General features: G+C 50.8%; 1 protein-coding gene across 1 annotated transcript; it reads left to right on the forward strand.

Annotated features, from left to right (window-relative positions):
- Nucleotides 1-3,416: 3,416 nt before the first annotated feature.
- Nucleotides 3,417-15,002, forward strand: ASB1 (ankyrin repeat and SOCS box containing 1). The gene is made up of 5 exons (XM_066553938.1): nt 3,417-3,454; nt 3,540-3,686; nt 5,320-5,622; nt 10,226-10,611; nt 11,975-15,002. Exons 1-5 carry the CDS (start codon nt 3,420-3,422, stop codon nt 12,106-12,108), a joined length of 1,005 nt encoding a protein of 334 aa, XP_066410035.1. The 5' UTR covers nt 3,417-3,419; the 3' UTR covers nt 12,109-15,002.
- Nucleotides 15,003-27,293: the final 12,291 nt, after the last annotated feature.

Here is a 27,293-nt window from a genome sequence, read left to right on the forward strand (position 1 = left end):
GGGTGACTGTTCAGCTCTGTCTCATGATGATGATGATGATGATGGGTGGGATTTTCTAGTCCCTGCCTTTCTGTGGTGTTGCAGTAGAATCTCCACTCCACACCCTCTGCTTTCTCCTGGTCAGGATGGAAGGAGCAAAGTGCTGGACACCTGATGGAAGGTTAGAACTCAGCTGGCTGATGACGATCAGTGCTGCCTGTTTTCCCTCAGGACAGAGGGATTTAGGGCGATTTGCAGCAGGATTGACTTCCTGGACTCCAAGCAACCTTTCTGTTGTCATCTCTGTGCTTCCAGCCCCAGTCCTAATGACATCCTGGATGCTGGAATTCAGTTCTCCTCCCATCTCTCATTCCTGTTTTCTGTTGTTAATGCACGCCTTCGTGTCCACTTCAGAAACCACACCAATTCCCCAGGAAAACATTGGGCTCTGCTGAAAACAGGGGGGATGAGGGATATTTTTTCCCCCCACCTCTTTCCCCACAGATGCATTTATCACTAGGGCAACTTCACTTGAGAGTTCACTACAAATCCAGGCCGATGGCTTGGATCCAGGCAGGAGAAGTTTTATGGACTGAGCTAAGCGTGAATTACACTTCTGGTCACGGCATTTTCTTTTCTTTCTTTTCTTTCTTTTCTTTTCTTTCACTGTGACCCTGGCATCGAAGCAGTTACAATTGCAAAGTATTCCATAATGCAGCTTTTTTTTCCTGCTGCTTGGAAGGTCTGGGAAGAACCTAGGTGGATTTAAAAGGTGTGGTGCCCCTGGAAAAGGGCGTTGGAGGTGGTGGTGGTGGTGAGACTAACCACTGGTTTTAGCACCAGGTGTAAATTATTCTCTTTTTCAGGCAAGGCTCCTAAGATGTCCATGTTTATCCAGGAATGAGAGGGAGGTGCATTTTCTTCTCAGTCTGGCACTAAATGCAACCACTGGCTTCATTCCAGGGAGTAAAAGCAGTGGGTTAACAGTTCACCCCTGTGATCAGGGGAGGAGAAGGAAAGGAAAGGAAAAAGGAAAGGAAAGGGAAGGGGAAAGGAAAGGGGAAAGGAAGTAGGGTCCTGGTGGGAGCCCAGTGGATGGGCTGGTTCCTTTCTGGTCCTTTCTAGTGATCCCATTTCCAGGAGCAGGATAGCTGAACTTGTTTTATTTGGAGGATGAGGAGCACAGTTGGGAGAGCATGGGGAGTTGGAGGATGTGTCCGCTCAGGAGGGGCAGTGGGAAATCTTAGTGAATGTGGAGGGGGTGGTTGAGGGATCCTCTGGAGCAGCAGGATTTATTTATGTATTTATTTATTGAATTTGAAGGGTTTTTTTTAACATTACTTCACGTTTAGGAGCTGGAGAACAGATCTTGCCTAACGGGTGAGCCAGCATGTGTTGCTGTGTTGGATAATTGACTATTTTTAGACCCTGGAAGTCTCCTCCTGGAGGCTCCAGTTTCAGTGTGGATTGCCAACAGCCTGTGCCCTCAGCTTGGCACAGCTGGTAGGAGCTGTCAGGATATGCTGGACAAAAGGATTTCTCCAGACATAGAAAAAGCGTTTTCCAGGTCTTCACCAAATGGTGAACGGTGTGCAAATTTCCACTTCCCCACTGCAGCCACTTGGAGTGATATAAATTGGCAGAGTTTAGTGCTTTTCCCCGTGGGATTTCTCTTAAACACCGATGGATTCCCAGAGCTGGAGGCTGAGGCTGCACAGTCACTCCCTCTCACCACCACTGTACAAGAACTCGTCAGGACAACTTGGGATGGGCTGCTCTTCACGTGCATTTAAAGAAAAGTTAAAAAAAAAAAAAAAAGAAAAAAAGAAAGGAGAGAATCAAAGCCTAGTTCAGGAGACAAACTGCTGGAAAATATCCTGGGATATGGTCTCTAAGAACTTTCTGCCTTTATTGCAGCAAGAACTGAAGCAACCTCAAACCATGAGCAACTCCAGCTTTGTCTGACCTGTTTATCCATCCCTTTATTCGCCTCTAGAGCTCTGCTTTCCCACATGGATATATTGCTAATAAACAGTGCTGCATCCTCTTCTCCCATTTCTCGCCTGTCCACACTTTCCTTGCAGGAGAAGAGAACAATCAGCTCCAAATTAAAAAAAAAAAAAAAAGCCCGTGGACCAACATGGTTTTTCCTCTGGATGAGCCTCCATCGCTCCACTGGAGCTGAGGGAGCTCATTAAATGTATTCCCATTAAATGGGTAAGGGATGAAGCAGGGAATGGGATGTGTAGGGCTGCTTCCCTGCCCAGGGTGGACACAGAGTGGGGCACACAGAGCCTCTGGATGCAGCTGTAAATTGGGGTTAGAAACCAAGGCAGGAATTGCCTGGGTGTGCCTCACTCAGTGGTGTAAGGGCTGCAGGCAGGGGAAGGTGGCAGTGCTAGTGAATCTGAAATTCCCATCAATCCCATCCCCTCCTGATCTTCCTGCAGGCAAAGGGAATGGGCTGGATTTGCAGACTGTGCCTGTCTCCTGCGTGTTCCTCGAGCCCAAAGTACAACAGGCACAGGAATCCATGTTTGCAGCCAGAGCCTGGATGGATGGATGGATGGATGGATGGATGGATGGATGGATGGCCACCATTCTCTGCTGCCACTGGAGACGAGAAAATGTGTGCTTAAAAGCTGAGGGTGTGTTTTAAACGCTTGTAGAGCAATTATAAGGATATAAAGCTGTTGGAGAGTATTCAAAGAAATGTCACAAAGATGGTGAAGGGATGAGGAACAGCTGAGGGCACTTGGCTTATTCAGCTTGGAGAGGAGGAGGAGGAGGAGGAGGAGAGAGAGGGAGGAGGTCTCAGTATGGCTGGCAGCTTCCTCCTGAGGGACAGCTCCAATCTCTGCTCTCTGTGACAGGGACAGCACCTGAGGGAATGGCTGGAGCTGTGGCAGGGCAGGGGCAGGAGGGAGATCAGGGAAAGGTTCTTCCCCCAGAGGGTGCTGGACACTGCCCAGGCTCCCCAGGGAATGGGCACAGCCCCAGGCTGCCAGAGCCCAAGGAACATTTGAACAGTGGTCCCAAGGGTGGGATTGTTGGGCTGTCCTGGGCAGGGCTGCACTGCAGGATGCCTGTGGATCCCTTCCAAGCGAAGATGCCGGAAGCTGCGCTGCGGGAAAACCGAGATAAGACCGGTGAAATGACCAGAAACAGGGAGAACAGGAGCCCACAGAAGCTGCGGGAAGCTGTCCGGCCCCTACCCTCGCTGTCCCGGCGGGATCCACAGCGCCCTGAGCGGAACGAGCGGCCGGGCCAGGCCGGGCTGGGCGGCTGAGGGAGGAGAGGCCGCGGAGCACGGCCGGGAGGATCCACCTTAAGGGGATCAGGAAGCGCAGCGGGGCCAATCAGGCCGGGCAGGGAGGCCGGGAAGGAGGAGCCGAGGGAGGGACCGGGGCAGGGCGAGAGAGCGGGGCCGGCGGGGCGCGATGGCGGAGGGCGGGGACGCGCCCGCCCCGGGCAGGTACCGTGGGCAGGGGGGTGCCGGGGGACAGCGGGGTCGCAGCGCTTTGCCAGCCCTTTCTGACCCGCCGTGTGCCTCTCTCCAGCGCAGGTCGCAACCTGAAGGAGTGGCTGCGGGAGCAGTTCTGCGACCACCCGCTGGAGCACTGCGAGGACACCCGGCTGCACGACGCGGCCTTCGTGGGGGACCTGCCCACGCTGCGCAGCCTGCTGCAGGACGAGAGCTTCCAGAGGTGGGCATGCCTGCCACACACACCTTAAAGAGCATCCAGTGCCACCCTGGGACACCTGCCCCCCTCCCAGGGTGCGCCAAGCCCCGTCCAGCCTGGCCTGGGACGCTTCCAGGGATGGGGATTTTTGTGGGAGAGGTGTCAGGAAGGACGCTGTGCTCGCTGTCCTCACAGCTGCGCCTTTTGGGGGCTCCCATCTCAGCCCTTTTTCTTGGGAGAGGTGTCGGGGTGTTCTTCCCACTGTTCCCACAGCTGCACCTTTTGGGGGCTCCCATCCCACCCACTGGTTTTGGGGAGAGGTGTTTCCTAGGATGCTCTCACTGTCCCCACAGCCTGCTCCTTTTGGCGAGCCCCATCTCATCCTTTTTTTTTGCATAGCATGGTTTGGGTAGGAAGGGACCTTCAAGCTCATCTTATCCCACCCTCTGCCATAGGCAGGGACACCTTCCACTATCCACTATCCCAGGTTGCTCCAAGCCTGGCCTTGGACAATTCCAGAGATGGGGGTTTTTATGGGAGCGGTGTCAGGGTGGGAGGATGCTCCCTTTTCCCCCAGATCATTCTCCTTGTTTGCCAGGAGGCAGATCTCACAGCTGCTCATGAGGCTGTGGCAGCTGTGCATGAACTCTTTGCAGATCAGGATAGGAATGTGATACCAGGAAAACGGGAGCCTACGGGTAATGGGGAAAACATACAAAAGGGATTATAATCAACTATAAACCTGAAACACCCCATGTTACAAAATCTGCCCAGTGCTAACCCTGTGACTGTGGGGATAGTTAATTAATTTTCCTGCATCATGGGGAAATCTGCTTAGAGTGCTAAATGTCTCCCAGCCTCAAAAAAAAAAAAAAAGGTGTTATTTCAGCAAAAAAATGAGAATGAGCCAGCCCTTCTCTCTGCTACCTGGGCAGCTGGGGCTCTTGGGACCCTTGGGCTGAGGGTTTTTTTGGGGGAAAAAGCAGAGTTTGACAGGAAGAGGAGGGTGGGGCCCACAGCTCCATTCAACAGGTGATGGAGTGAGCAGAGAAGTGATGTCTTTGAATTGGGAGGCAGATATGGACCTGAAAGCTCATCCTAATGCTAACCTTGAAACGGGCAGGGACACCTTCCACTGGTAGCTCCAAGCCCTGTCCAGCCTGGACTTGGACACTTCCAGGAATGGGGCAGGCACAGCTTCTCTGGGCTACCAGTTTGGGACATCTCCCTTTAAAAAGGGACAGAAGGGAGAGGCTGTTTTGATTTTTTTATAGGTGATTTTTGAGGCGGGGTTTGTGCAGGTGTGCAGCCCCTGGCACAACTAAAGCCCACAATCCAAGCATTGCTCTGCTTCACCTGTCCAGGCAGCCTCTGTCAGGTGATTGACAGGAGCTACTAAAAGTGCCAGAAATCAGAGAATCATATCCTGAGTGGAAGGGACCCAGAGGATCATCCAGCCCAACCCCTGTCCCTGCACAGACACCCCAACAATCCCACCCTGAGCATTCCTGAGAGCGCTGTTCAAGTGCTTCCAGACCTCTGGCAGCCGTGGGGCTGTGCCCATTCCCTGGGGAGCCTGGGCAGTGCCCAAGCTCCCAGAGGGCACCCTCCTGGAAGGAATGGGGCTGCTCTGACTGTGTTGTATCCCCCCTGGCAGCCGGATCAACGAGAAGTCGGTGTGGTGCTGCGGCTGGCTGCCCTGCACGCCGCTGCGCATCGCCGCCACCGCCGGCCACGGGCCCTGCGTCGACTTCCTGCTGCGCAAGGGGGCCCAGATCGACCTGGTGGACGTCAAGGGGCAGACAGCTCTCTACGTGGCCGTAGTCAATGGGCACCTGGAGTGTGCCAAGATCCTGCTGAAGGCCGGCGCTGACCCCAACGGGAGCCGGCACCACCGCAGCACCCCGGTGTACCACGCGGCGCGGGTGGGGCGCGCCGACATCCTGCGGGAGCTCATCAGGTCAGAGCTGGGGCTGCCTCTCCCTTTCCCCCTGCTCCCTTGGGATGCCTTCCCTCCTCACCTGTTCCCACAGCCTGCACCTTTTGGGGGCTCCCATCTCTGCAGCCTCCACGCCTCTTGGAGAGGAGAGGTGCCCAAAGGGACATTCTTGGATTTCCCATCATGGGGCTGTTCCCACCTGTTCCAATCCAAGCCCAAGAGTGGAGTCTCCAGTTCTCAGCCGGCCATCCATTCACATCCAAACCTTGCAATCCCCCCCCACTTCCACCACACCCCTGACTGGAGTTACAAGGGAGGTGGATTCCCCCAAAAAACTTCCCTGGGTGCTGGGTTTTCCCTCAGGCAGCACCAGCAGGGCTCAAGTTGTAGCAGGAGGCTGTGGGAACTTGAATTGCTCCTTCTGCCTTTAAATCTTCCCATTTAAAAAGAAGGAATAACCAGGCATGCCCTGGTTATTCCTTCTTTTTAAAAGGGAAGATTTCTGTCCAAGGGATTGTTCTGGACAACTATGTGGGCCACAGATGCCAAATAATAAGGGATCATAATGAGAAAAATGTAGGTTGTAGGGAGAAATAGTGAAAGAGAAGAAAATGGAAGGAATCCCTTTGATGACCTCAAATGCTAGAAAATAACAAAAGGATTTGAATAGGAAAATATTCAAAATCCTTGGGGATTTTCTTCCCTTTTTGAATTTTCATACAAGTACAGCTTGGAGGAAGAAGGGGAGATAATCCCCCCCTCCTTGCTCCTTTCCCAACAAGCTGAGAGGAGGATGTTCCCATCAGCAAGGGCTTGTTGATACAGGGTTCAACTCGCTGCATTCCCAAAAATCTCCCCTGCTCTCTCCACCCAGGCAGGGTGAAATGTAGCAAATGGTATTTCAGCAGCACAGGGAGAGCTGATGCCTTGATTTATGTGTCTGCTCCTTGGGATAGCTCACCAGCAATATTAAAAGCAAGATTTTGGACAACTTTCAGGATTAAAAATTAACTGGAGTTTTTCCAATCTCTTTTTATTAGGCAATGTCTCTCCCAAGGCTGCTAAGCTAATACTAAATTGTCAGATTGCCCAAAATTTCAAATATCTCAAGAGTAGGGGTTTCAGAGATCTGTACAGAGTTACTTAGTGAAAAATGCAGCCTTTATGTTACAGGGATTTTCAAAATGTTAGATCTACAGGATTTGGCAGGGAGAGTGCAACAAGGAAGACACTTTTCCTGAGATAGGAGGGAATATTTTGAGAGAACCTGAGCCCAGTCAGGTGTGCTGCAGGTGTGTAAACATCACCTGGTTTGAAAATCCTGTTGGGATCCCTGAGCATTCCTATAAGTGCTGAACCAAGCAAGAGGTGAAATCCCATCCATGAACAGTAAATCCACACGTGGCTATGGAGTGGGGATCCATTTTACTGGGAGGCTGCTGGAAATATTTAGGGTTCTAATGCCAGGGTATAAATGGCATTCCTGATAATTTGGGATCGTGCTGTGGTGGGAACCACCGCTACCTGCAGTGGAACAGAGGGTAGCAAGGATGAGAGGATCCCTTTGCCAGGCTAAAACTGGGAAAAAGAGAGCTGCCAAATCACCCCCATCCCTCAGGTGCATGCCTGACCCTGCTAAAAGCAGAATTTGGGGGTTTGCTTTGAATTGAGAGCTTCCACTGAGAATTTTGATGGTAGTAATGGGGGAGGAAAGGACTGAAATGGAGGGAGTTCTGCTGCCTGCTCAGGAGGCAGTGGCTTTTAAACAGCCCTGTGGAAGTCCCAGAGCAGCACAGATAACTGTCCAAATGCTTGTGTAATCTGATTTTAAGGGGAAAAATGCACTTTATGCCATCTGCAGCTCTTAGAGGAGTCTCTCAGCCCTTGTTCTGTGTGTGCTTAGTTGGAATGAGACTCTTGCCATGCTCAGAACTGCAGGATTTGGGTAAATATTTGTCAGATGGGGAGCAGTCCCCGCTGGTTTCAGCGAGAACTGTGCCTGCTTTGAGGTAGGATTTGTCCCCAGGTATTTTCCTTAGTTTTATGAACTCCTGAAAGGAATATCATGCTGTGTAGGAAAATCCTGTTTCTCTGAGTGCTCAGTTTGCAATTTGGGGAGACAAACTGGTGAGTGAAGGAACCTTTTCTCCCTCTGTGGGTAGAACAGACAGGGCTTTGGATTAAAATCAGCTACTCCTTAGGGATTGTGCTGTTTTCCTCCTTCTTTCCATCCAAGCTGCATGAGAGGTACATGGAATTACTGTCTGAGGGAATCCCCAGTAGATTCCAGCCCCTCCAGCTCCTTTGGGAGCAGGGGTTTGTCATGGGTGTTTCGCTGTGGAGTGCAGATTCCTGTTTCTATTTCCCTGCTGTTTGGGATCGAGCGCCTGTGTTGCTTTTTTGGCCCGTTTTGTCCTGGTAGGGAAGTTATTTCAGCATCCCTCTTCAGTGGAGTCATCTGGAAACATCCCTGCTCCCCAGGCAGCTCATTAGCATCCAGCATTACTGTGGTGCTGGCTCAGGGCTGAGCCATCCCTGGTGCCAAGGCACGAGAGGAGAGAAAATACAGCTAAAAGTTCCTGGGTCAAGATAAGGAATGGGAGAGATAAGAAGTAGGGGAGATAAGGAAGGGGAGAGATCACTTACTAAATACCATCACGGGCAAAACAGACTCAACTCAGGGGTATCAGTTTAATTTATCCCTAATAAAAACAGAGCAGGGTAATGAGAAGTGGAATCAATCTTAAAAAACACCTTCTCAAGGGGGAAGCAACATGGGGGAAGCTTCTGAAAATACCACCCCTGTACCCTCCCACCACCAAAACCTGGCCATGCAAACCCAATCCACCAGGAGGGCAAGGATGTTGCTGTTCCTCTTCTCTCCAAATCCCAGGTTGTTGTGGGGAGGGCAACATCTTTGCTTCTGGGATATCACACTGTTGTCCCCACCCAGAAGTGCTGCCAGGCCCAACATCTGAGGGTAGGGATCACAGAATCCCAGAATAATGAGTTTGGAAGAGACCTCTAAGATCATTGAGTCCATCCTATGCCCTAACACCTCAACCAGACTATAGCACCAAGTGCCATGTCCAGTCTTTTTTTAAACACATCCAGAGATGGTGATTCTACCACCTCCCTGGGAAGAGCATTTTTATTATTCTTTTTTATTATTCTTTTGGGGAAAATTTTTTCCTAATATCCAACCTGTACCTTCCCTGATGTAGCTTGAGGCTGTGTCCTCTGGTTCTGTCAGTGCTGCCCGGTGGAAGAGACCAACCCCACCTGTCTGCAACCTCCCTTCAGGGAGTTGTAGAGAGCAATAAGGTCACCTCTGAGCCTCCTCTTCTCCAGGCTAAACAACCCCAGCTCCTTCAAGCATTCCTCACAGGGTTTGTGTTCCCAGCCCCTCACCAGCCTCGTTGCCCTGCTCTGGATGGCTCAAGCATCTCAAGAATCCTTCCCAAACTGAGGGGCCAGAACTGGACACAGCACTTGAGGTGTGCCCTCACCAGTGCTGAGTACAGGGGAGGAATGACCTCCCTGCTCCTGCTGGCCACACCAAATCAGAGCAGGGTAATGAGAACTGGAATCAGTCTTCAAAACCACCTTCTCAAGGGGGAAGCTGTGACCGTGTTCACAGGGGTCTCAGGTTGAAGGAAGAGATGAGGATCTGACTCCATGTTTCAGAAGGCTGATTTATTATTTTATGATATATATTATATTAAAACAATACTAAAAGAGTAGAAGAAAGGATTTCCTCAGAAGGCTGGCTGAGAATAGAATAGCAAAGAATGATAACAAAGGCTTGTGGCTCAGACTCTCTGTCTGAGCCAGCTCACTGTGATTGGCCATGAATTAGGAACAACCAACATGGGCCAATCACAGATCCACCTGTTGCATTCCACAGCAGCAGATAATCAATGTTTACATTTTGTTCCTGAGGCCTCTCAGCTTCTCAGGAGGAAAAATCCTAAGGAAAGGATTTTCCATAAAAGATGTCTGCGACAGGAAGCTTCTGAAAATACCATCCCTGTAACCTCCCACTACCAAAACCTGGCCATGCAAACCCAAACAATCCACCAGGAGGGCAAGCCAGTGCAGGCAGGAGCCATTGGCCTTCTTGGTCACCAAGGCACATTGTTGCAGACATCTTTTCATGTAAAATCCTTCCCTTAGGATATTTTCTTCCTGAGAAGCTGAGAGGCCTCAGGGACAAAATGTAAACAATGATTGTCTGCTGCTGTGGAATGCATCAGGTAGATTTTTGATTAGCTCATCCGAGACAGCTGCCTTTTGTTATCATTCTTTTTTTTTCTATTCTTAGCTTAGCTAGCCTTCTGAGAACCTTTTCTTTTATTCTTTTAGTGTAGTTTTAATGTAATATATATCATAAAATAATAAATCAAGCCTTCTGTAACATGGAGTCAGATCCTCGTCTCTTCCCTCATCCTAAGACCCCTGTGAGCACCGTCACAGGACATTGCTGGCTCATATTCCACCAGCTGTCAACCAGCACCCCCAGATCCTTTTCCAAAGGGACGGGCAGGTTCCAGAGGTTCTCTCTCCATGTCCCTCAGCCTCATCCCTTGCCATTCCCAACCTTCCCTCCCTTTCCCTGGCGCAGGTACGGCGCGGACGTGGACGTGAACCACCAGCCGGCGTCGCGCGGGCCGGGGCAGGCGCTGCGGCCGCTGACCACGCTGGTGGTGTGTCCCCTGTACATCAGCGCTGCCTACCACAACCTGCCCTGCTTCCGCCTGCTGCTCCAGGCGGGAGCCAACCCGGATTTCAACTGCTGCGGGCCCATCAACGTGCAGGGCTTCTCGCGGGGCTCGCCCGTGTGCGTGCTGGACGCCGTGCTGCGGCACGGCTGCGAGCCCGCCTTCGTGCGCCTCCTCGTCGACTTCGGCGCGGATCTCAACCTCGTCAAGGTGGAGGCCCTGGGGCTCGAGGCCACGGGGAGGGTCAAGGTGAACGCCGAGGCGCTGGAGGTGTTCAAAGAAGCCAGGGGTGAGTGGGGTTGGGGTCCCTGGAGCGGCGCTGTTGGTGCGGGAGAGCGCTTTGGAGGGGTTGTTTGAGCTGTGTTGGTGTCCTCACTTCAAGGGCCTTCAGCAATTAGATGGTGGGGTCTAACAAGCTGGCAAACAAAACATTAATGACTTTTCCTCTCCCTCCTTTTCCCCTGTTGCATTCTGCACCTTCACACGGTGTTTTCCCCTCTTGAGTCCTTTAGCAGCCCAACCTCTGTTACTCCGCCTTTTTTATCTCTCCCAGCTCTCTTCCATTGACTTTTCCAAGGCATAGGGTTCCTATCTGAGCTGGGTTTTGGAGCTGTGGATCACCAGCTCTCCAGAGCCACTCAGGTGTGTCCCAGCTGTTCCTGTGTGACCCTGGGCTCTGGATCCAGGAGGGAGTTTGATCTGGACAGACTGGTTGGGAAGGAAAGCCACAAACAGTGGTAAAAAGGGGCAGGAGGAAGCTCAGATGGAGGTGAAAAAAGGTGGGGAGAAGTGCAGCACCTTGGAAACCCACCTGGTGAAGGCCACAGCTTGGCACCAGGGGTGCAAGTGGAGTTTCCCTCTTGAACTCCAGAGAAATTTCAAAGGGATTCAGGCTCTGGGATACAATTTACATCCCCAGATTAGTCAGCTTTGTAACCAACCATGGGCTTGGTTTTCAAACCTGCCTGGGATTCTGAGGAGGGAGGCTCACATAAGCTGGAGTTCCATTAGTCCTGGGTTTAGTAGGCAAATGGGGCTCCTCAGGTGGAGCATATGGGATAATAGAGTGGTGCCATGGAGGTCCAGTTCCTGAATCAGCATGGGCACCACTATCCCTGTGCTGGAAGAGCTCTCCATGGACTCTAAGGAAGCCCTCAAAAGAAAGTTGGGATAAGGCCTGAGCTGGCAGCCAGTGCTGTTGACATAATTTTAAAATGATCCAAATAGAACGGTGGAGTTGGAAGGGATCATCCAGCCCAACCCCTGGCCCTGCACAGACCCCCCAACAATCCCACCCTGAGAGCGTTGTCCAAACACTCCTGGAGCTCTTGAGGCTGTGCCCATTCCCTGGGGAGCCTGGTCATTGCCCAGCTCCCTCTGGGGGAAGAACCTTTTCCTAAAATCCAGCCTAAACCCCCCTGGCACAGCTCCAGCTGCTCCCTCAGGTCCTGCTGTGGGCTTGGCAGCGATGGCCTCCATGGTCTCCAGCCCTTCCAGCCTGCCCATGCAGTTGGAAATCTGCTCCAAACCCAGGAGCTTTGACCTCCTCACGAGGCAGGATTTGTGCTCACTCAGCTCTCCCTCCCTGCCTTGGTGTTGCTGGTCTCCCTCTCTGTTTCCCCAGTAATGCTTCCCTCTGTTTTTCCTTTCAGGCCGCGCCCGGAGCCTCTTGTCTCTGTGCCGCATAGCTGTGCGGAGAATCCTTGGCAAATCCCGCCTGGATCTGATCCACAGCCTTCCCATCCCAGACCCCATTAAACAATTTTTACTCCATGAAAACAGTTAAAGGGCAGCTGGCTGCTTTTGGGGACAGTTTGACTTGGTAAATGAGTGCCCTGACAGAGCCAGGTGCCAATCCTGCCTCTTTTTCCTTCATGGAGTGCACATAATTCCCTGCTCCTGTGGATTTTTTTTTTCTCCTCCAGATTTAGGGTGCAGTGATTCAGTGTCTTATCTCCTTGGGGAGAGGCTGCTAAAGTGTGTGGGTGTTGCTGGAGCAAATACAATATATCCTGTAGCTGTTGGCAAATGTGTAACCTCTGTTACTGATCTGTGTCACACACACACACACACCTGGGGTCTCTGTGGCATGGTATTTCTGTGTGGGGAAGGTGTCCCTACTTTACTATTTTTCCCATCACAGCACATAAAACCAGAAGTTCCTACCTTTTACTCCATATCCCATGGTAAGACCAGAGAAAACCCACCCAGATCCACATAACGGGTCTGTTTTGTTTGCATCGTGGAAAAGGGAGAAAAAAGGGGTTTATTTTGAGGAGTTGGGAGATTTTGTGCTTCTAATCACAATGTTGCATCCAGCAGCCTGGGCTCCTTTCACTTCCAGTGCCTCTTCATGCCACAAACTCCCAGAAGAGTCATTCTGCAGGGAGTCAGCAGCCTTTTGTTGCAATCTCAGGGTCAGCCAGTGATGTGCTCAGTGCAGAGGAATCCTTGTCAGAACAGCAATTTTAGAAGGATAGAGATGGTGATGCCTTAGGATCTTGGGAAAAATCTCAGGTGATAATTGGTACGTGCTTTAACTTTTCTGATTCAAGTAAAATCACTGTGTTATAAGTTAATTTTTTTTTGGATGATTTTTTCTTTGCTAGCTCTTCTTCCCATGCTCATCCAGCTGGCAAAGGTAATTTTCCACATGTGACCTTAAAGATCAGAGAATCCCAGCTTGGTTTGAGTTGGAAGGAACCTTAAAGCTCACCTAGGTCATGGGCAGGGACACCTTCCACTATCCTGGGTTGCTCCAAGCCCTGTCCCTGGACCCTCTGAGCTCACCCTGTAGGCCTCAACGTTGGTTCCAAAATGTTCTTTTCCCAGAGGCATAAATAAATGCAAAAGCCAACCAAAGCAGAGGATATTTCCAGACCTTCTCCAGGTGAGGCGCAGTGGAGTGGAGCTGTGGGCAGGTGAGGAGGGGCAGTTCTGCACTGTTCCCTTCCCAGGCCTGCAGCTGGTTTTGGTTTTCCCGGCGCTGGCAGCGAGTTGTGCACTGGCTTTATAGAGGTGTGAACATGCCTGGGAGATGCAAACAGGTTGTAAAGCCTCTTGGCACCTGGCTGGGGGATCCATAATGGTTTGCAGGAGCTCACTGTGCTCCCAAGCTCCAGTATGGGGAGGCAGAAAATGAGAAGGGCTGGCTTGAGAAAGTGCCACGGGAACAGCTTTTGGGGTTGGTTTTTCCCTGAGGATTTTTAGTTGGTTTGTAAAGGGGACCCCCAGTTGGGGTGAAGGTGGTAGGATGGTTGTGGGGAGAGCTGGAAGGACCCCCAAGGATCACCCAGTCCAGCTCTGGACAGACAGCCCAGCAATCCCACCCTGTGCACCCCTGAGGGCATTGTCCAAATGCTCCTGGAGTTCTGGCAGCCTTGGGGTGGGAGCATTCCCTGTTCCTGTGCTCAGCCCCCCTCTGGGTGGTGGTTCCACCTGGAATGAGCTGCTGTGAGTGAGCTGATATTCCTCAGTGGGAATGTCAGAGGGTGGCCCAAAGAAATTGAGAGGATGGACTCAACTCGGTGCTTGATGTAAGTCTGGTCTGTAATTAAAGCTGAGCCTGTTACAATGTTAATTAGAGATTCCATCCAAAGGATTCCCTTGAGCGTGGATCTCTCCAGATCTAAGGATGGTTCTCCCAGCCCAGCAGCAAACCAGCCTGAGGTTCATCAGTGACTTGGAGATGCGGAATCACGGCTTTGGAGTGCCTGGATCATCCATCCAACTTCCATCTTCACTGAGGGACTTTGCCTCTGGAAATGGCCAAACCTTTGGCTTGAGGGCCTGGAATGAGTCCAACCTGGGCACAACTCACATGAAATTAAGCTGTAAGTGCCCAGGATTCTGTTGGAATGAAGTCCCCGTGGAGATTGGTTGCTGTGGCTACTTAAACCCAGCTTTGCTGAGCTGATTTAATACACAGAGAATTTGGAATTTTCACTGTAGAGAGATAATAATCTTGAAATAGATTCAGGATATTCATAGACTTCATTGTCCTGTCCTATAGGGCAAAACCCTGCATCCTGTGCCTTACCCTGTCCTTTTAAACCCAGGAAACAATAGTCTTCCAGTATGAAATCTCAATAATTGATGCCTTTCTGTCCTTTCACACTATATAAACAGCATTTCTTTTTGCCTCAACTTAGACTTCACCATTCCCTCCTATGCAACAAAGCAATCCATTTTATACAGGTATTTTTCCCATGTTGTCCATGGGACATGCTCAGATAATGTGAATAAAAATTAAGCTTTGTGAAGCTGTGGGTGGAAATTAAACATTCCTGCAGTGTAAATCCCATCCATTGAAAAATGCCCATTATATTTGTGCAGTATATATAAAGTCTGTATGGCCTGGCCTTGCTGGAAGCTTGAATGAGCCAGGATAAGAAGATTTGGCAAATGCTTGAAGAACCAAACCAGGTCTGGAATCAGCCAAGCTGCTCCAAAGCTGTCCTTTCACATTGGTTTTCTTGCTTTTGTTGCTAGGGGAGAATTTCCAAGGCACAGGATGCTGGTAGCTGGGATGCAAATTGAATTTCCTGCTCATTTTGCAAAGGGTGGGGGAAAGGCATCTGTTGGGTTGAAGTGGTTTTTTGGTTGGTTTTGGAGCTTTGTTTGTTTGTTTGCTTCTTGTTTTTCAATCTCTGGAGTCAAGTAAAGCCCTTTTTACCCCAACTTGAGTTACAGTACCTTTTTAGCCCTTCCTCTTCCAGTGAAGAAAACTGTGGCACGACACCACAGAGGGGACAAAATGCCACTTCCAGAAGTGCCCAGCAGTGCCTGTTGGCTTTTCCCAGGGTCAGAATGGTTTGGGACAGCAGCAGGAGCAGACCTGAGGGCAGGTGGATCCACCTGCAGCCCAAAAAAGGAGCAGGATGGCTCTGGATTTGGGAAAGGCTGGATCCTGCCGGCCTCTCCCTGTGCTGTAGCCACTGGAGGGGGCCGGAGAACCGCGGTCCCTGCCTGGGGGTTACAGGGACAGCGCCGCTGCCACCTCCTGCCTTGCCCCTCCTGGGCCATCTTTAGGGCATCCTGAATTTTTTCCACCTTCACACCGGGCTGAAGAGAGCTCTTTAAACCTCTCATTCCTGCCCCTGCTCCCTTGGTCGCTCTGAAAATGCAGCTCCTCAGTTTGTCTTGGCGTGCAAGTAGATGTAATTCCTCAAAATATTTTTTAGATTTTTTTGTTTTTTGTGGCATTTTCACTGGAAAACTCCCTACAAGCTTGAGCAGCATGAGTTTCTGCTGGTTGCTGTGTTTTTCCTGAGGATTAGCATGTGTACCTGAGGATTTAGTCCATGCAGCTGCCTCCAGGCAAGGGCACAGTCCCTTTTTTAGGATTCCTGCTTTTTTCACTCAGGAGATGTTTGTCTGATCTGCTGCCAGTGTTTCCTCTGAAGGCAAAACCAGAGTTTTTCCTGAATTGGAAGAAAAGGATCAAATGGTCTGGAATTATGGAGATGAAAAACAAAGCCAAACAAGCCTTAATCTTAAATTTTAGCACTTCCAGCCTCGATATTATTCTAATTTGGAGTGTCTCCCTCCTGCCTCTTCATGCATCTCCCCCCAGGCCATCCCAAATTGGTACCCACAATTCAGTGACATCATTTCTGTGCTGCAGCTTGGAACTGGGGATTTATCCTCAAACAGGAGAGATCTGTGTGTCTGAGCTGCCAGTTTGGGGATAATAAATGTGGAATTGTTTAAAGGAATTGAATATTATTTACTTGTGCCCTTCAGGACAGACAAGCTGTGATTTCTGGTCCCCTCTCACTGAATTTCCTGTGTGACAGACTCACCTGAGAGCCTGTCCTTGCTTTTATAACAGCATTGCAACATGTTCCTTATTACTCACCCTCGTTAATCTCATTCTGAGATCTGCAGCAGCAAGGAAAATATTTCTTCTTGCACTGTGTGATGCCCAAATATTCACTCTGGGCTATGAGAGCTGACCAAATCTCTGGCAGTCTCAAAGCATTTCCTCTAGGATCTGTTGTTCCCACTCCCCAGGCGCTGCTGGGGAAGCCCCAAGTTATTTAACTTTTTATTGTTGTTCTCCATCAGCTCCTCCAGCCTTGTCTTCCTTCCCAGAAGAGCTCTTTGTGACCCCTGCAACTTGCAACCATGAAGAAAAAGAAAGAAAAACGTTGTGAAAGGAAAAGAAGAAGGTTCTTGTTGCCCCTGGATCCCTGGAAGTGCCCGAGGCCAGGTTGGACAGGGCTTGGAGCAGCCTGGGATAGTGGAAGTTGTCCCTGCCCATGGCAGGGGGATGGAATGGGATGGGATGGGCTTTAAGGTCCCTTCCCACCCAAACTTTCTGGGATTTCATGGAGAGGGCATGGGCTGCCCAAGCCCTCCCCAGCCCTGCACAGTGACAGGAGGCTGCAGCCCCCACAGAGCTCATCCAGCACCTTTCCCATTCTCCCACCTGCATTCAGCACCTTTCCCATTCCCCCACCTGCATCCAGCACCTTTCCTATTTTTCCCTTTGCATGCAGCACCTTTCTTATATTTCCTTCTGCATCCTGCACTTCTCCCTGCCCCAGCCCACATGCCCTGCTCTGTCTTCCACCTCTTTTCACGTGTTTTGCTGTTCCCATTGTTGGTGCCTGGCAGAGGGCTGCAGTGTGCTGTTGTTTACAGGAAAGTGCTCTTTGTTTCCCCAGCCTGCAGCATCTGGTGTTTGTGAGAGGCACGGCGCAGCTTTCCAACAGAAACTCAGCCAGCCCCAGCCTGCCTGGCCAGGAGTCCACGTGTGCCACCACGGCCTTGCTCCTAAAAAGGGTCTAAAAACTCCAAAATGAGACAAGCCAGGCTTGGAGCAGCCTCGTGGAAGGTGTCCCTGCTCATGGCAGGGTGTGGAACAGGACGGGTCTTTAGAGCTTTTCCATCCCACAGTGCTCTGTGATTCCACGATCCAGCACAGAGAGATAAATGAAGGCAGGATGGGTAGGATGGAGCAGCAGAGCTTGGTTGATTTATGGCTCCAGCCATCCCACCCCCAAGGCATCAGGATGATGGACGAGCCGTGCACGCTCCCCTCCCCGTGGCACAGGCTGTCCATGAGCTTTCCAAACATACCAGGGTGAGGTGATGCTTGCAGACACGGCATTCCCGCTGATGGCGCCTTTCCACCATCAGCTGAACGCTGCTCGGGGAATTTGGGAAGCTGGGCTCCAGCCATGATCTGCTTGGCCAACCCTGCACTTGCCTTTCATTTTAATAATTTGGCGACATCCATTTATTTTAACGTTTCGCAAAGCGGGGCCTGCGTTTCCTCAGAGAAAATGAGAGTTGAAGGATGGTAAAATGCCTCCATAAATTGGAAGTTAAATTAAGGAACAGGTTTTAGAGCACTGAGTGCTGTTAGCCCCACGTCGTGTCACTCACGGCATTGAGAGCCTGTGGCACCCGTTGGAGGCACAGGAGATTTAGGAGGCACATGGAGTGGGCTGGATTGTTTGGTGAGTGTTTCTGAGCCTGCTTTTGTTTGCAGTTGGAATGTATTCATGGGTTCACCCCTTGTTTCACTTCCCACAAGATGCAGTTTTTACCAAAAATTTCTTTTTTGGGGGATAATTTTAGCTATTGGGCATTTTATATCAGTGTGGGAACAGCTTCTGGAATTTTTATCCTTTTGATCTTATCTTTACACAAGGAGTGTTTACAGGGACCTGGAGTGCCAGGACAGGGGGGAATGGCTTCCCACTGCCAGAGGGCAGGGATAGATGGGATATTGGGAAGGAATTCTTTGCTGTGAGGCTGGGGGGGGCCCTGGCACAGGGTGTCCAGAGCAGCTGTGGCTGCCCCTGGATCCCTGGAAGTGTCCAAGGGCAGGCTGGATGGGGCTTGGAGCACCCTGGGATAGTGCAAGGTGCCTGTGGCTCCTGGGCATTCACCTCCAGGTCCATCTTACTGAGCTGGAAAGGAATTTGGCTTTGTAATAAATAGATTGTAATACTGTTGTCTGAAGGTGTTCAAGGCTTTACCTTCATCCAAGCAACCCATAAATCCTATAAATATCATTAGGCAAGCAGGAATTCCCAGCTGTCCTAAGTTCCATTTAGTATCACGTCCTTTAATTATCAATCTCCATTAGTGCAAACTTTCTCCAAGCTGAAGCATTCTGGAATCCCAGAGGGATTTGATGGGCTGGAAGGGACCTTGGAGCCCATCTCACCCCACCCCTTTCCATGGGCCAGCTGTGAGATCTGACAATTGAGAGCTATTTTTGACCCAGCAGCCCGAGACACTGTCTGGTCCCTCTTGCCAGGAGTTGTTCTTGCTGGGTGTTCAGGAAATTTTGGGCTGGATCCATCAACTTTCAGCTCAGTGATAACCCGGGATATTTCATGCACGGTGGACCGTGAAGGATGCGGGGATGTCAGCAGAAGCCATTGTGCCAACGCAAACAAGGCCAGGAAGTTTTACTGTTCCCATTGCTGGGAACCTTGTTCCTCTTCCCTCTGTGGATGTGTCTGTGCATCAAGAGAGGCCAAAAGGTGCAGGTAAACATAAATCCCATATTTCTGTGCTATCCAAAGACAAAAAAAAAAAAAGGGAGAATTAGAGATTATTTGTACATTCAGACTTCTGGAACTTTGAGCTTTGTGCTGCTGTGAACAGCTGCAGGTTTGTGCTTGCTTCCCACAAGAGAGCATTCAAAATGCCACACAGTCATGGTGAAAATGCATCATGTGCACTCTGAACCAGCACAGAATTCACTGGGAAGCCTTGGCTGGACTTTCACTTTGGTTCCCAACTGGTGTCCATCCAGCTAAAGGAAAAGCTCTTCCTCCAGAGGCTGCTGGGCACTGCCCAGGCTCCCCAGGGAATGGTCACAACCCTGAGGCTGCCAGAGCTCCAGGAGCGTTTGGACACTGCTCTCAGGGATGCACAGGATGGGATTGTTGGGCTGTCTGTGCAGGGCCAGGGGTTGGACTCCGTGATCCTTGTGGGTCCCTTCCAGCTCTGGAGATTCCATGGTTCTTTTCCCGGGCACTAAAAATGCTCTCCTGGCTTTGAAGTGTCCGATCTGGTTAGCAGGGGTCAGATGTTGGAACGTAGCTGAGGATATTGCATGGGCTGATTAAAGCAAGGCATCTGGCATGGATGTCCTCCTGCAGATAGGTTTCCATGGAAAACAGTTCCCATGCCATGAATGTCACCCGAGGATTAGATTACAGATCAGATGGATCTCGTGTGCTTCCTGAGACCACCATTCCTCCCAGATGGAGCTGGTTCCACACCCCAGAGTACTGCTCAGGGGTCAGGCCCACAGCTCCCTCCTCCTGATGGGATTCCCCATGTCCCTGTGCAGGTGACTCCATCAGTTCATCATCATTTTGCCTTCCCAGTGTCCGCAGCTAGCTCTTGGCCTCCTCTGCATCCCACACGGGGGATGGAGCCATGACCTCTCCGGTTTGACGTGGCTTGGATCCCATGGGAACATCCAAGCCTGGGCACAGCCAGGCCCATTTTCTCCTTGAACTCAGGGTTTTTCCATCACATCTCTGTGCCCAGACTCCCCGAGTCCAGGCTGGTTGCTGTGGATGAGTGCCACGTCTGGTGGCTGTGATTCACCCCGGTGTGCGGGAAGCCCAACCCAGCGATTCATTTCCCTGCAGCTGCCGAGCACTGACGTTGGTTTAGCCCCACTGGGGACAGGGAGAGAGGATTTTTCACCAAATGGCCCCGAATGCTGAAGTCCCCACGTGTTTCAGCTCTTACTCACCCTCTCCTAGCAGCAGAAGTAGCTGCTCAAAGGATGGGTCAGTGTCTCCCTTTGTGCAAGGTGACGTCGCCCGCTGGAGAAGTAAAACCAGTTTATACCAGAAGGTTTTAGTGGGTTCAGGACTTCCAAAGCCCAGTGAGAAACTGGACCTGGGCAAACTTTATTGCTGCACCTTTCACTCTTGATTTTTGCCCCTCTGTTCACCTGCAAAGTTGACAAGGAGCCGTGGATTGTGGGCACTTCAAGTTCTGAGTGGCCTGGGCACAGCAGGTGCCCAAGCAGCACTGAGAGCCCCATGCTGCAGCACAGAACCAGGGCATGGAGGGGCCCTGGGCTTTTTGGGTCTCCAGGCAGATGAGGGACAGGCAGAACTTGATTTTTGGGTATGTTGTGGCTCATGGGACTTGCGTCAGGCTGCAATTCAGCAGGAGCCAGTCTCTTGCCGGTGCTGCCAAGATCCAGGAGTTAATTCTTATTCCATGAGAAGGCCAGAGCTTGCATCCAGCCAGTTCCCTGGGGTGCAGGGAAAGAAACGCTCTGAGAAATAAACACAGACACAAACAAACACCAGACTTGGCGTGCGGCTTCGCAGGCAATGGGAATATCTTTTAGATTCCTGCCGAAGTAATTGGCCTGCAAGGAAGCTTCCCTGCTCTGCCCTTTGGCTCCTGGGGAGGCTCTGCTTGCCAAAATGCTTTGTGGTCCCTTGAGCTGTGCCTGGGCTGGACTCTGTTCTTCTGCCCAGCCCAGCCCAGCGCTCTCCCGCGTGCTCGTCCTGTTCCTGGTCTAACCTATTCCCAGGGATGTGCTCTGAGCCTCCTTCCCAGGAGCCCCACCCTCTTCTCGTGCATTTTATTCCCATTCTTGGTGCTGCTCACAAAAAAGCTTCCCCAAGTCTCCCTTGCTCCTGCTGAGGGTGCCCTTTCTGTGGGGTCTTTCCCGTGTTGCTGGGGTAGGATCTGATCCCATGATCCCACCTGGCTCTTCCCTCCTGAGCCTTCATTGCATTGCTCCACTCCTTCCTGGAAATCCAAGCCCAAATCCCTGATCTACATGCACTGAATAATGCACCAGAGCCTGGATGCTGTACCCCCCTCTGCAAGGTAAACATGCCAGTGTTTTCCAGGCTTTCAGAATTCATGGGAATGTGGAGAATCCCACACCTGACAAATCCCATCTTTCTGAGCTCCTGTGTTTCCCCCCACCCACCTTCCTTTGGGTTCCTGCAGCTTTGCAACTGTTTTTGGAGTTCTAAAATGCTGCCAAATTTTCTCCTGGATCAGGAGGGAGAGGAACTTTGCTCCATAGCCCCCAGATTGCAGGGTGGAAGCAGGTGGAGCTCAGCAGGGCTCTGTCATTCCATGTGGGAATGACAGAGGAAGCATCCCTGGCGTGTGGTGGGCTGGGTGCTATTGATGGAAGTTCATTTCAAAATCCCATTTCCAGTGTAAATGGAAGCTTGACCAAGAAAAATAGATTTTTAAGTGGGAATAAAAAGCATTGAGCTGTGCAGGGTCTAATAAATACTCACTTTGGGAAACCAATGGCTGGTTTGCAGCTTAGGCTGGGGATGCTTTTAAAAAATCCATCATTCACTCACAGTGAAAGGCAGTTTAATTCTCAGGGATTCTCCCTCAGGCAGGGACAGTTTTCCTCAGGATCCTCTCTGCATCCCCAAAGCTTGACCTTGCTTCATGCCAAGCAGGGAAAGTGACACCCTATGGTTTTTGAATCACAAATGGAAAATCCATACTGTTTTGGAATAAACAGTGCTGGCCATTAGAGAGTCTATTTGGTTACCATTTGGTTACAACTGCATAAGGAACAGCTCCAGTGGAAAAAAAAAAAAAAAAAAAAGAAAAAAAAGAGGCAGCAGTAACAGTCAATCGTCACTTTTTTTTTTTCTCTCCCTGCCTGGAAAACTTGGAATTTTATGGCCTATGAGCCACAAATTAGAATTGCAGGCAACAGATAAAGCTTGGCTATAAATCCAGCTAATGCCAGTGCCTGCTGGCAGCTGCAAGGTTTGTTAAAGTGCCCCCATCAAAATGGGCCTGAAGGGGATCTTTCCCACCAGCCAGGACCACCAGGTGGGTCTGGATCCCTTTGGAAGCACGGAGCATCCTTGGTGCAGCAGGCAATGTCCCCTGGGCAGGGACAAAAGAGGAGAGAGGAGGCTGCTGCTCCTGTGGTCAGCACCTGCCACCCCAGGAGGCTCCTGCAGCCTTTCCCCCAAAACTGTCCCCTCCCTTCCTTCCTTCCTTCCTTCCTTCCTTCCTTCCTTCCTTCCTTCCTTCCTTCCTTCCTTCCTTCCTTCCTTCCTTCCTTCCTTCCTTCCTTCCTTCCTTCCTTCCTTCCTGGAGTCCTTCCTGGAGTCCTTCCTGGAGTCCTTCCTGGAGTCCTTCCTTCCTGGAGTCCTTCCTTCCTGGAGTCCTTCCTTCCTTCCTGGAGTCCTTCCTTCCTTCCTGGAGTCCTTCCTGGAGTCCTTCCTGGAGTCCTTCCTTCCTGGAGTCCTTCCTTCCTTCCTGGAGCCCTTCCTTCCTTCCTGGAGTCCTTCCTGGAGTCCTTCCTGGAGTCCTTCCTGGAGTCCTTCCTTCCTTCCTGGAGTCCTTCCTGGAGTCCTTCCTGGAGTCCTTCCTTCCTGGAGTCCTTCCTTCCTTCCTGGAGCCCTTCCTTCCTTCCTGGAGTCCTTCCTGGAGTCCTTCCTGGAGTCCTTCCTTCCTGGAGTCCTTCCTTCCTTCCTTCCTTCCTTCCTTCCTTCCTTCCTGGAGTCCGTCCTTCCTGGAGTCCTTCCTTCCTTCCTTCCTTCCTTCCTTCCTTCCTTCCTTCCTTCCTTCCTTCCTTCCTTCCTTCCTTCCTGGAGTCCTTCCTTCCTGGAGTCCTTCCTTCCTGGAGTCCTTCCTTCCTGGAGTCCTTCCTTCCTTCCTTCCTGGAGTCCTTCCTTCCTTCCTGGAGTCCTTCCTGGAGTCCTTCCTTCCTGGAGTCCTTCCTTCCTGGAGTCCTTCCTTCCTTCCTTCCTGGAGTCCTTCCTTCCTTCCTGGAGTCCTTCCTGGAGTCCTTCCTTCCTGGAGTCCTTCCTTCCTGGAGTCCTTCCTGGAGTCCTTCCTTCCTTCCTTCCTGGAGTCCTTCCTGGAGTCCTTCCTGGAGTCCTTCCTTCCTGGAGTCCTTCCTCAGGAAAGAGGATTTCTTGGCCATGTCTCCAGAAGATGAATCCCTGTACCTGTTTGTCCTTGCTCACAGGGAATTGTCCCTTCTCTCTGGCTGTGGCTGCACTCCCAGCTCTCCCTCAGGCCACGCTGCTGGAGCAGGACGCTGCCCTCTCCGAGTTCAATCCACAGGGGCCGGGACGAGCCCTCAGGATGGAAAAAATGCTCCAGACATCCCAGACTGGAGTGAATTGCTCAAAGATGTCACCACTTTAGGGCTGCTGAGCTGGGCTGCCAAGTCTCCCAGCGCTGCTCCAGAAGGATCCAGGACCTCTGGCACATCTGTCTGGAGTAACCCCGGGCAGCTCCGTGCACAGCGCTCCCATCTTCAGGAAGGAACCCAGAAAGTGTCAGCTTGGATGCTTCAGTGCCCACCCCTGGTGTTTGTTCATGGCTAGGGCTGCTTCCAACAGGAAACAGGAACAGCCTCAGGCAATGGCTGCTGTTCCAGGAGCCAAGAGAGGGCAGGAATGGCTGTGCCGCCATTTGGGATGTCTGGGACATCACATCTGGGACCTTGTGAGGTCTCGGTCTGAGTCAGTGCAAGGCCACCCTCCGAGGAGCAGAGAGAGTTGGGGCTTTTCCATTCCTGCTTGGGCACTTTCAGAGGTCCTTAAATGTCTGAGGTGTCAGGGGAATGTGTGTTCCTAAATCACTGATGGACATTGGGAAGACCTGTCACCTCCCAAGCCATCAGGACAATTGTCTGAGCTGATGGTTTTGTTATTGACCATGGAGGGGGGGGGGCATTGGACAGCAGTCAGAACACAGGGAATGGCTTCCCCCTGCCAGAGGGCAGGGATAAGTGGGATATTGGGAAGGAATTGTTCCCTGGGAGGCCCAGAACAGCTGTGGCTGCCCCTGGATCCCTGGAAGTGTCCAAAGCCAGGTTGGACACTGAGGCTGGGAGCAGCCTGGTCCAGTGGAAGGTGTCCCGGCTCATGGCAGGAGTGGAATGGGGTGAGCTTTAAGGTCTCTTCCATCCCAAACCACTCTGGGATTCTGTGTTTGGTGTGTGCAGTCCTGCTGGTTTGTCCTGAAGGGCAGCAGCATCTTTGCCCAGCTGGGGAGTCTGCAGAATAATTTTCCTTGGATGTTCAAAGACATCAGACAAGGATGCCAGGGAGCATGAGGGGAACCTTGAGTCCTCACATCCTGCCTTGGACTTGTAAAGCCACCAGTTCTGTTGCTCACCAGCACTCCTGGACTCCTGAGATCCCTTTCAGATTGAAGGCAGAACTTCCAAGGGGCACAGAGCCATTTCGGAGCAGCCCAAGATCATTCTCAAATTGATTTACTTACAAAAAATGAGAAAGAAATGGGCTTTTTTCTCTTGTTTTCCATGCCAGCATCATTGATGGAGTATGGTGTACAGGGAAATGTATTTCCTAAACCCCCAGGATATCTTTAAAATTTTTTTTTATTAGAGTAATTCCTGGACAGCACCCAGGATTTGAAAGACAGATTCAGGAATAAAATCCACACAGGGCCCACAGTGATAAGACGGGTTTTGCTGGTTGACTTGGGAACTAATGCACTGCATGCCAATTATACACATCTCTTTCCTTTTTTTTTTCTTTATTCCCATTAACCATCACCATTAGCATTTGGACTCAAACAAACAAACAAATAAGCCCATTTAAATCCTGGATTTTTTTCCCTTCCCTCCAACCATGAATAATTACAAAATAATCACCAAAATCTGGTTTCGTTCGGCGAACGTTTCCAGGTTTTGTTTTCTTTTTCAATAATCTTGGGTTCCAGCAGTCCCACCACCCCCTTGCTTTTATTTTTTGGGAGGCAATTTCAGCTGGTCACATTCCCTGATGCCTGGCACAGCACGATCAGGGAGCATGTGAGCTTTTTTTAATGTATTTCATCTTGACAGGGAACCTTTTCCCTGCCTTTCCTCACGGCCTCAGCACGCAACTTTTCCGAGAACACGGCCCCAAACTCCAGCCCTGCTGCAAAAGTGGCAACATCTGCTGGCAAAGCAAGTTTGCTCCCACTTAAAATGCTGGCAGGACCTAACAGGGCCTTAAAAAAATTCCTTTAATTGGGCTAATTGCATGTGGTTGGAGCCATGTTGAAGCTCAGCTCTGAGTTCAGCGTTTGGTTTACGTGGTTTGGGGTGACGTGAGTTCAGGAGAAAAGCCACCCTGCTTACCTGGTTTCCTTTTCCTTGCCCCCCAGGTTTTTCTTTGTGCTTCAGTTTCACCCCAAAGAGAAGGCAAAATTTGCTTTATTTTGATGGGAAAGAACCAGAATTTCATCTTGTTTTCACTCAGGGGGGTAAATCCCCTTGGATTGTTTAATTGATGTCCTGTGTAACAGCACTTGCTGTGCAGTGCAAGTCTGTGGAGGGCAAGGAAAGCTTCTGGCAGAGCAGGCAGGAATATCAAACTCAAACAAATAAAGGAATTTTCACCCAGTTGCACTGTGCTGCCTTTCTGTGGAGGCAGGAGCCTGCCTTGTGTCAGCCCCCAGGTGCCCAAAATGAAGGTTTTCCTCATTTCATTATTGGAAAACCCAGTGGTGCCTTAAGATCTCATTGTGCTGCTTGATCCAGGGAAGGTGGGAGGGGGTCCCAACACAGGCTGTGTTATTTCATTGCTGAAAGCACTTCCCTGCCTCTGGGAAGCCTGTTGGGAATAACATCACTTGGCTCGTGCTCCTTTGGCAAGGACCTTATTTTCCCATCAATCCCTTTAAAATGGTTTTAGGATTTTTCCCCAAGATGCTGCTTGCTAATTTTGTGTGTAAGGACACACACACACACACACACACAGACACACAGAGGCAGGAGAAAAGGTGGAGGTTTGGGAGGAAGGAAGGTGGGGAGTTCTGGGGAACTGAGGGAAGGATGTGGGTTGGGATGTTGCAGTCCCAGGGCTGAAGGAGAGGAGACAGACTGCCAGTACCACAGAGGAGAAGGAATATTTGTCATATTTGTCAGGCTCAGGAATACCTATTGCTTTTTGCAGACTCTTTTTCCTGTTTATTTCCCTTGTCCCTTCCTTTTTTTTTTTTTGCCTTGCTGGGACCTCAGGTCTTCCCTTGGTTCCTGGGACTCCAAAAGGGAACCCTTGGCTGGTCCCAAATGAGGGAGGCTTGTTCAGGAGATCCTTTTTGCTCTAACATGGACGTCCCACTCTAGAGGCTGCCAGATCCCAGCTTTTCAGGGAGTAAAAATTGTATTTTAACCCTCCTGAGATGCTGGGGATCTCCCTGTGTTGTATGAGGTCTCCTCTTGTTTCCTTGGAACCTCTCTTGGCTCCTGGGGCTCCAAAGGTGAACCCTTGGCTGATCCCAAATGCAATCCAGCCAAGAGATCCCTCATGTTCAAACATGAATACCCCACTGCAGGAGGCTGCCAGATCCCAGATTTTGAGGGAGGAAGATTGCATTTTAACCCTTCTGAGGTGTTAGGGATCTCCAGGCACATGGAAGAGGGAGAGGATGCATTTATAGAACAAAACATATCCAGGGACATACTTCAAGGTGCTTTCCCAACCCCTGGGTACCCAAGTTTTTATTTTCCATGGGTTTACCTCATTAGCAGTGCTGTGAGAAGGTGCTCCTGGAATGAGAGGAAGGCTGAATTAAACAGCGATTGAAGCCTTGCAGCCGACTTGGGAACGAGGCCAATGTCTGGAAGGAAAAATATTATTAATAATTATAGGAAGAAGATGGCCAAAGTCAGAAACGTGTTCTGAACTCCTCCAAAAATAGTACAAAAGAGGTGCCAAACCCAACAAGTGAAGTAAAGATTTGAGGGCAGGGCAAAGTGCTGAGGGAAATTAAAAGGGTGAGAGGAGTCTCAGACAGTGACACTGTGGCCTCACCAGCTGAGCTGCTCTCTGGGCTCAGGAGGATCAGAAGGTGACTCTGGCCTTCAGGAGGGAGAGCAGCCAGTGTGAGCTGTTTGTCCTGAGATGGCAGCCCCAGCCCTGCCTGCCAGAGGTGACAGATGGGGGCACAAACCCTCCACTCCTGTGGAATGATGGCTCTTCTCTCCTGCTTTTG

The sequence above is a fragment of the Molothrus aeneus genome, chromosome 7, assembly GCF_037042795.1.
Source record: "Molothrus aeneus isolate 106 chromosome 7, BPBGC_Maene_1.0, whole genome shotgun sequence".
In the NCBI taxonomy this organism is placed as follows: Eukaryota; Metazoa; Chordata; class Aves; order Passeriformes; family Icteridae; genus Molothrus; species Molothrus aeneus.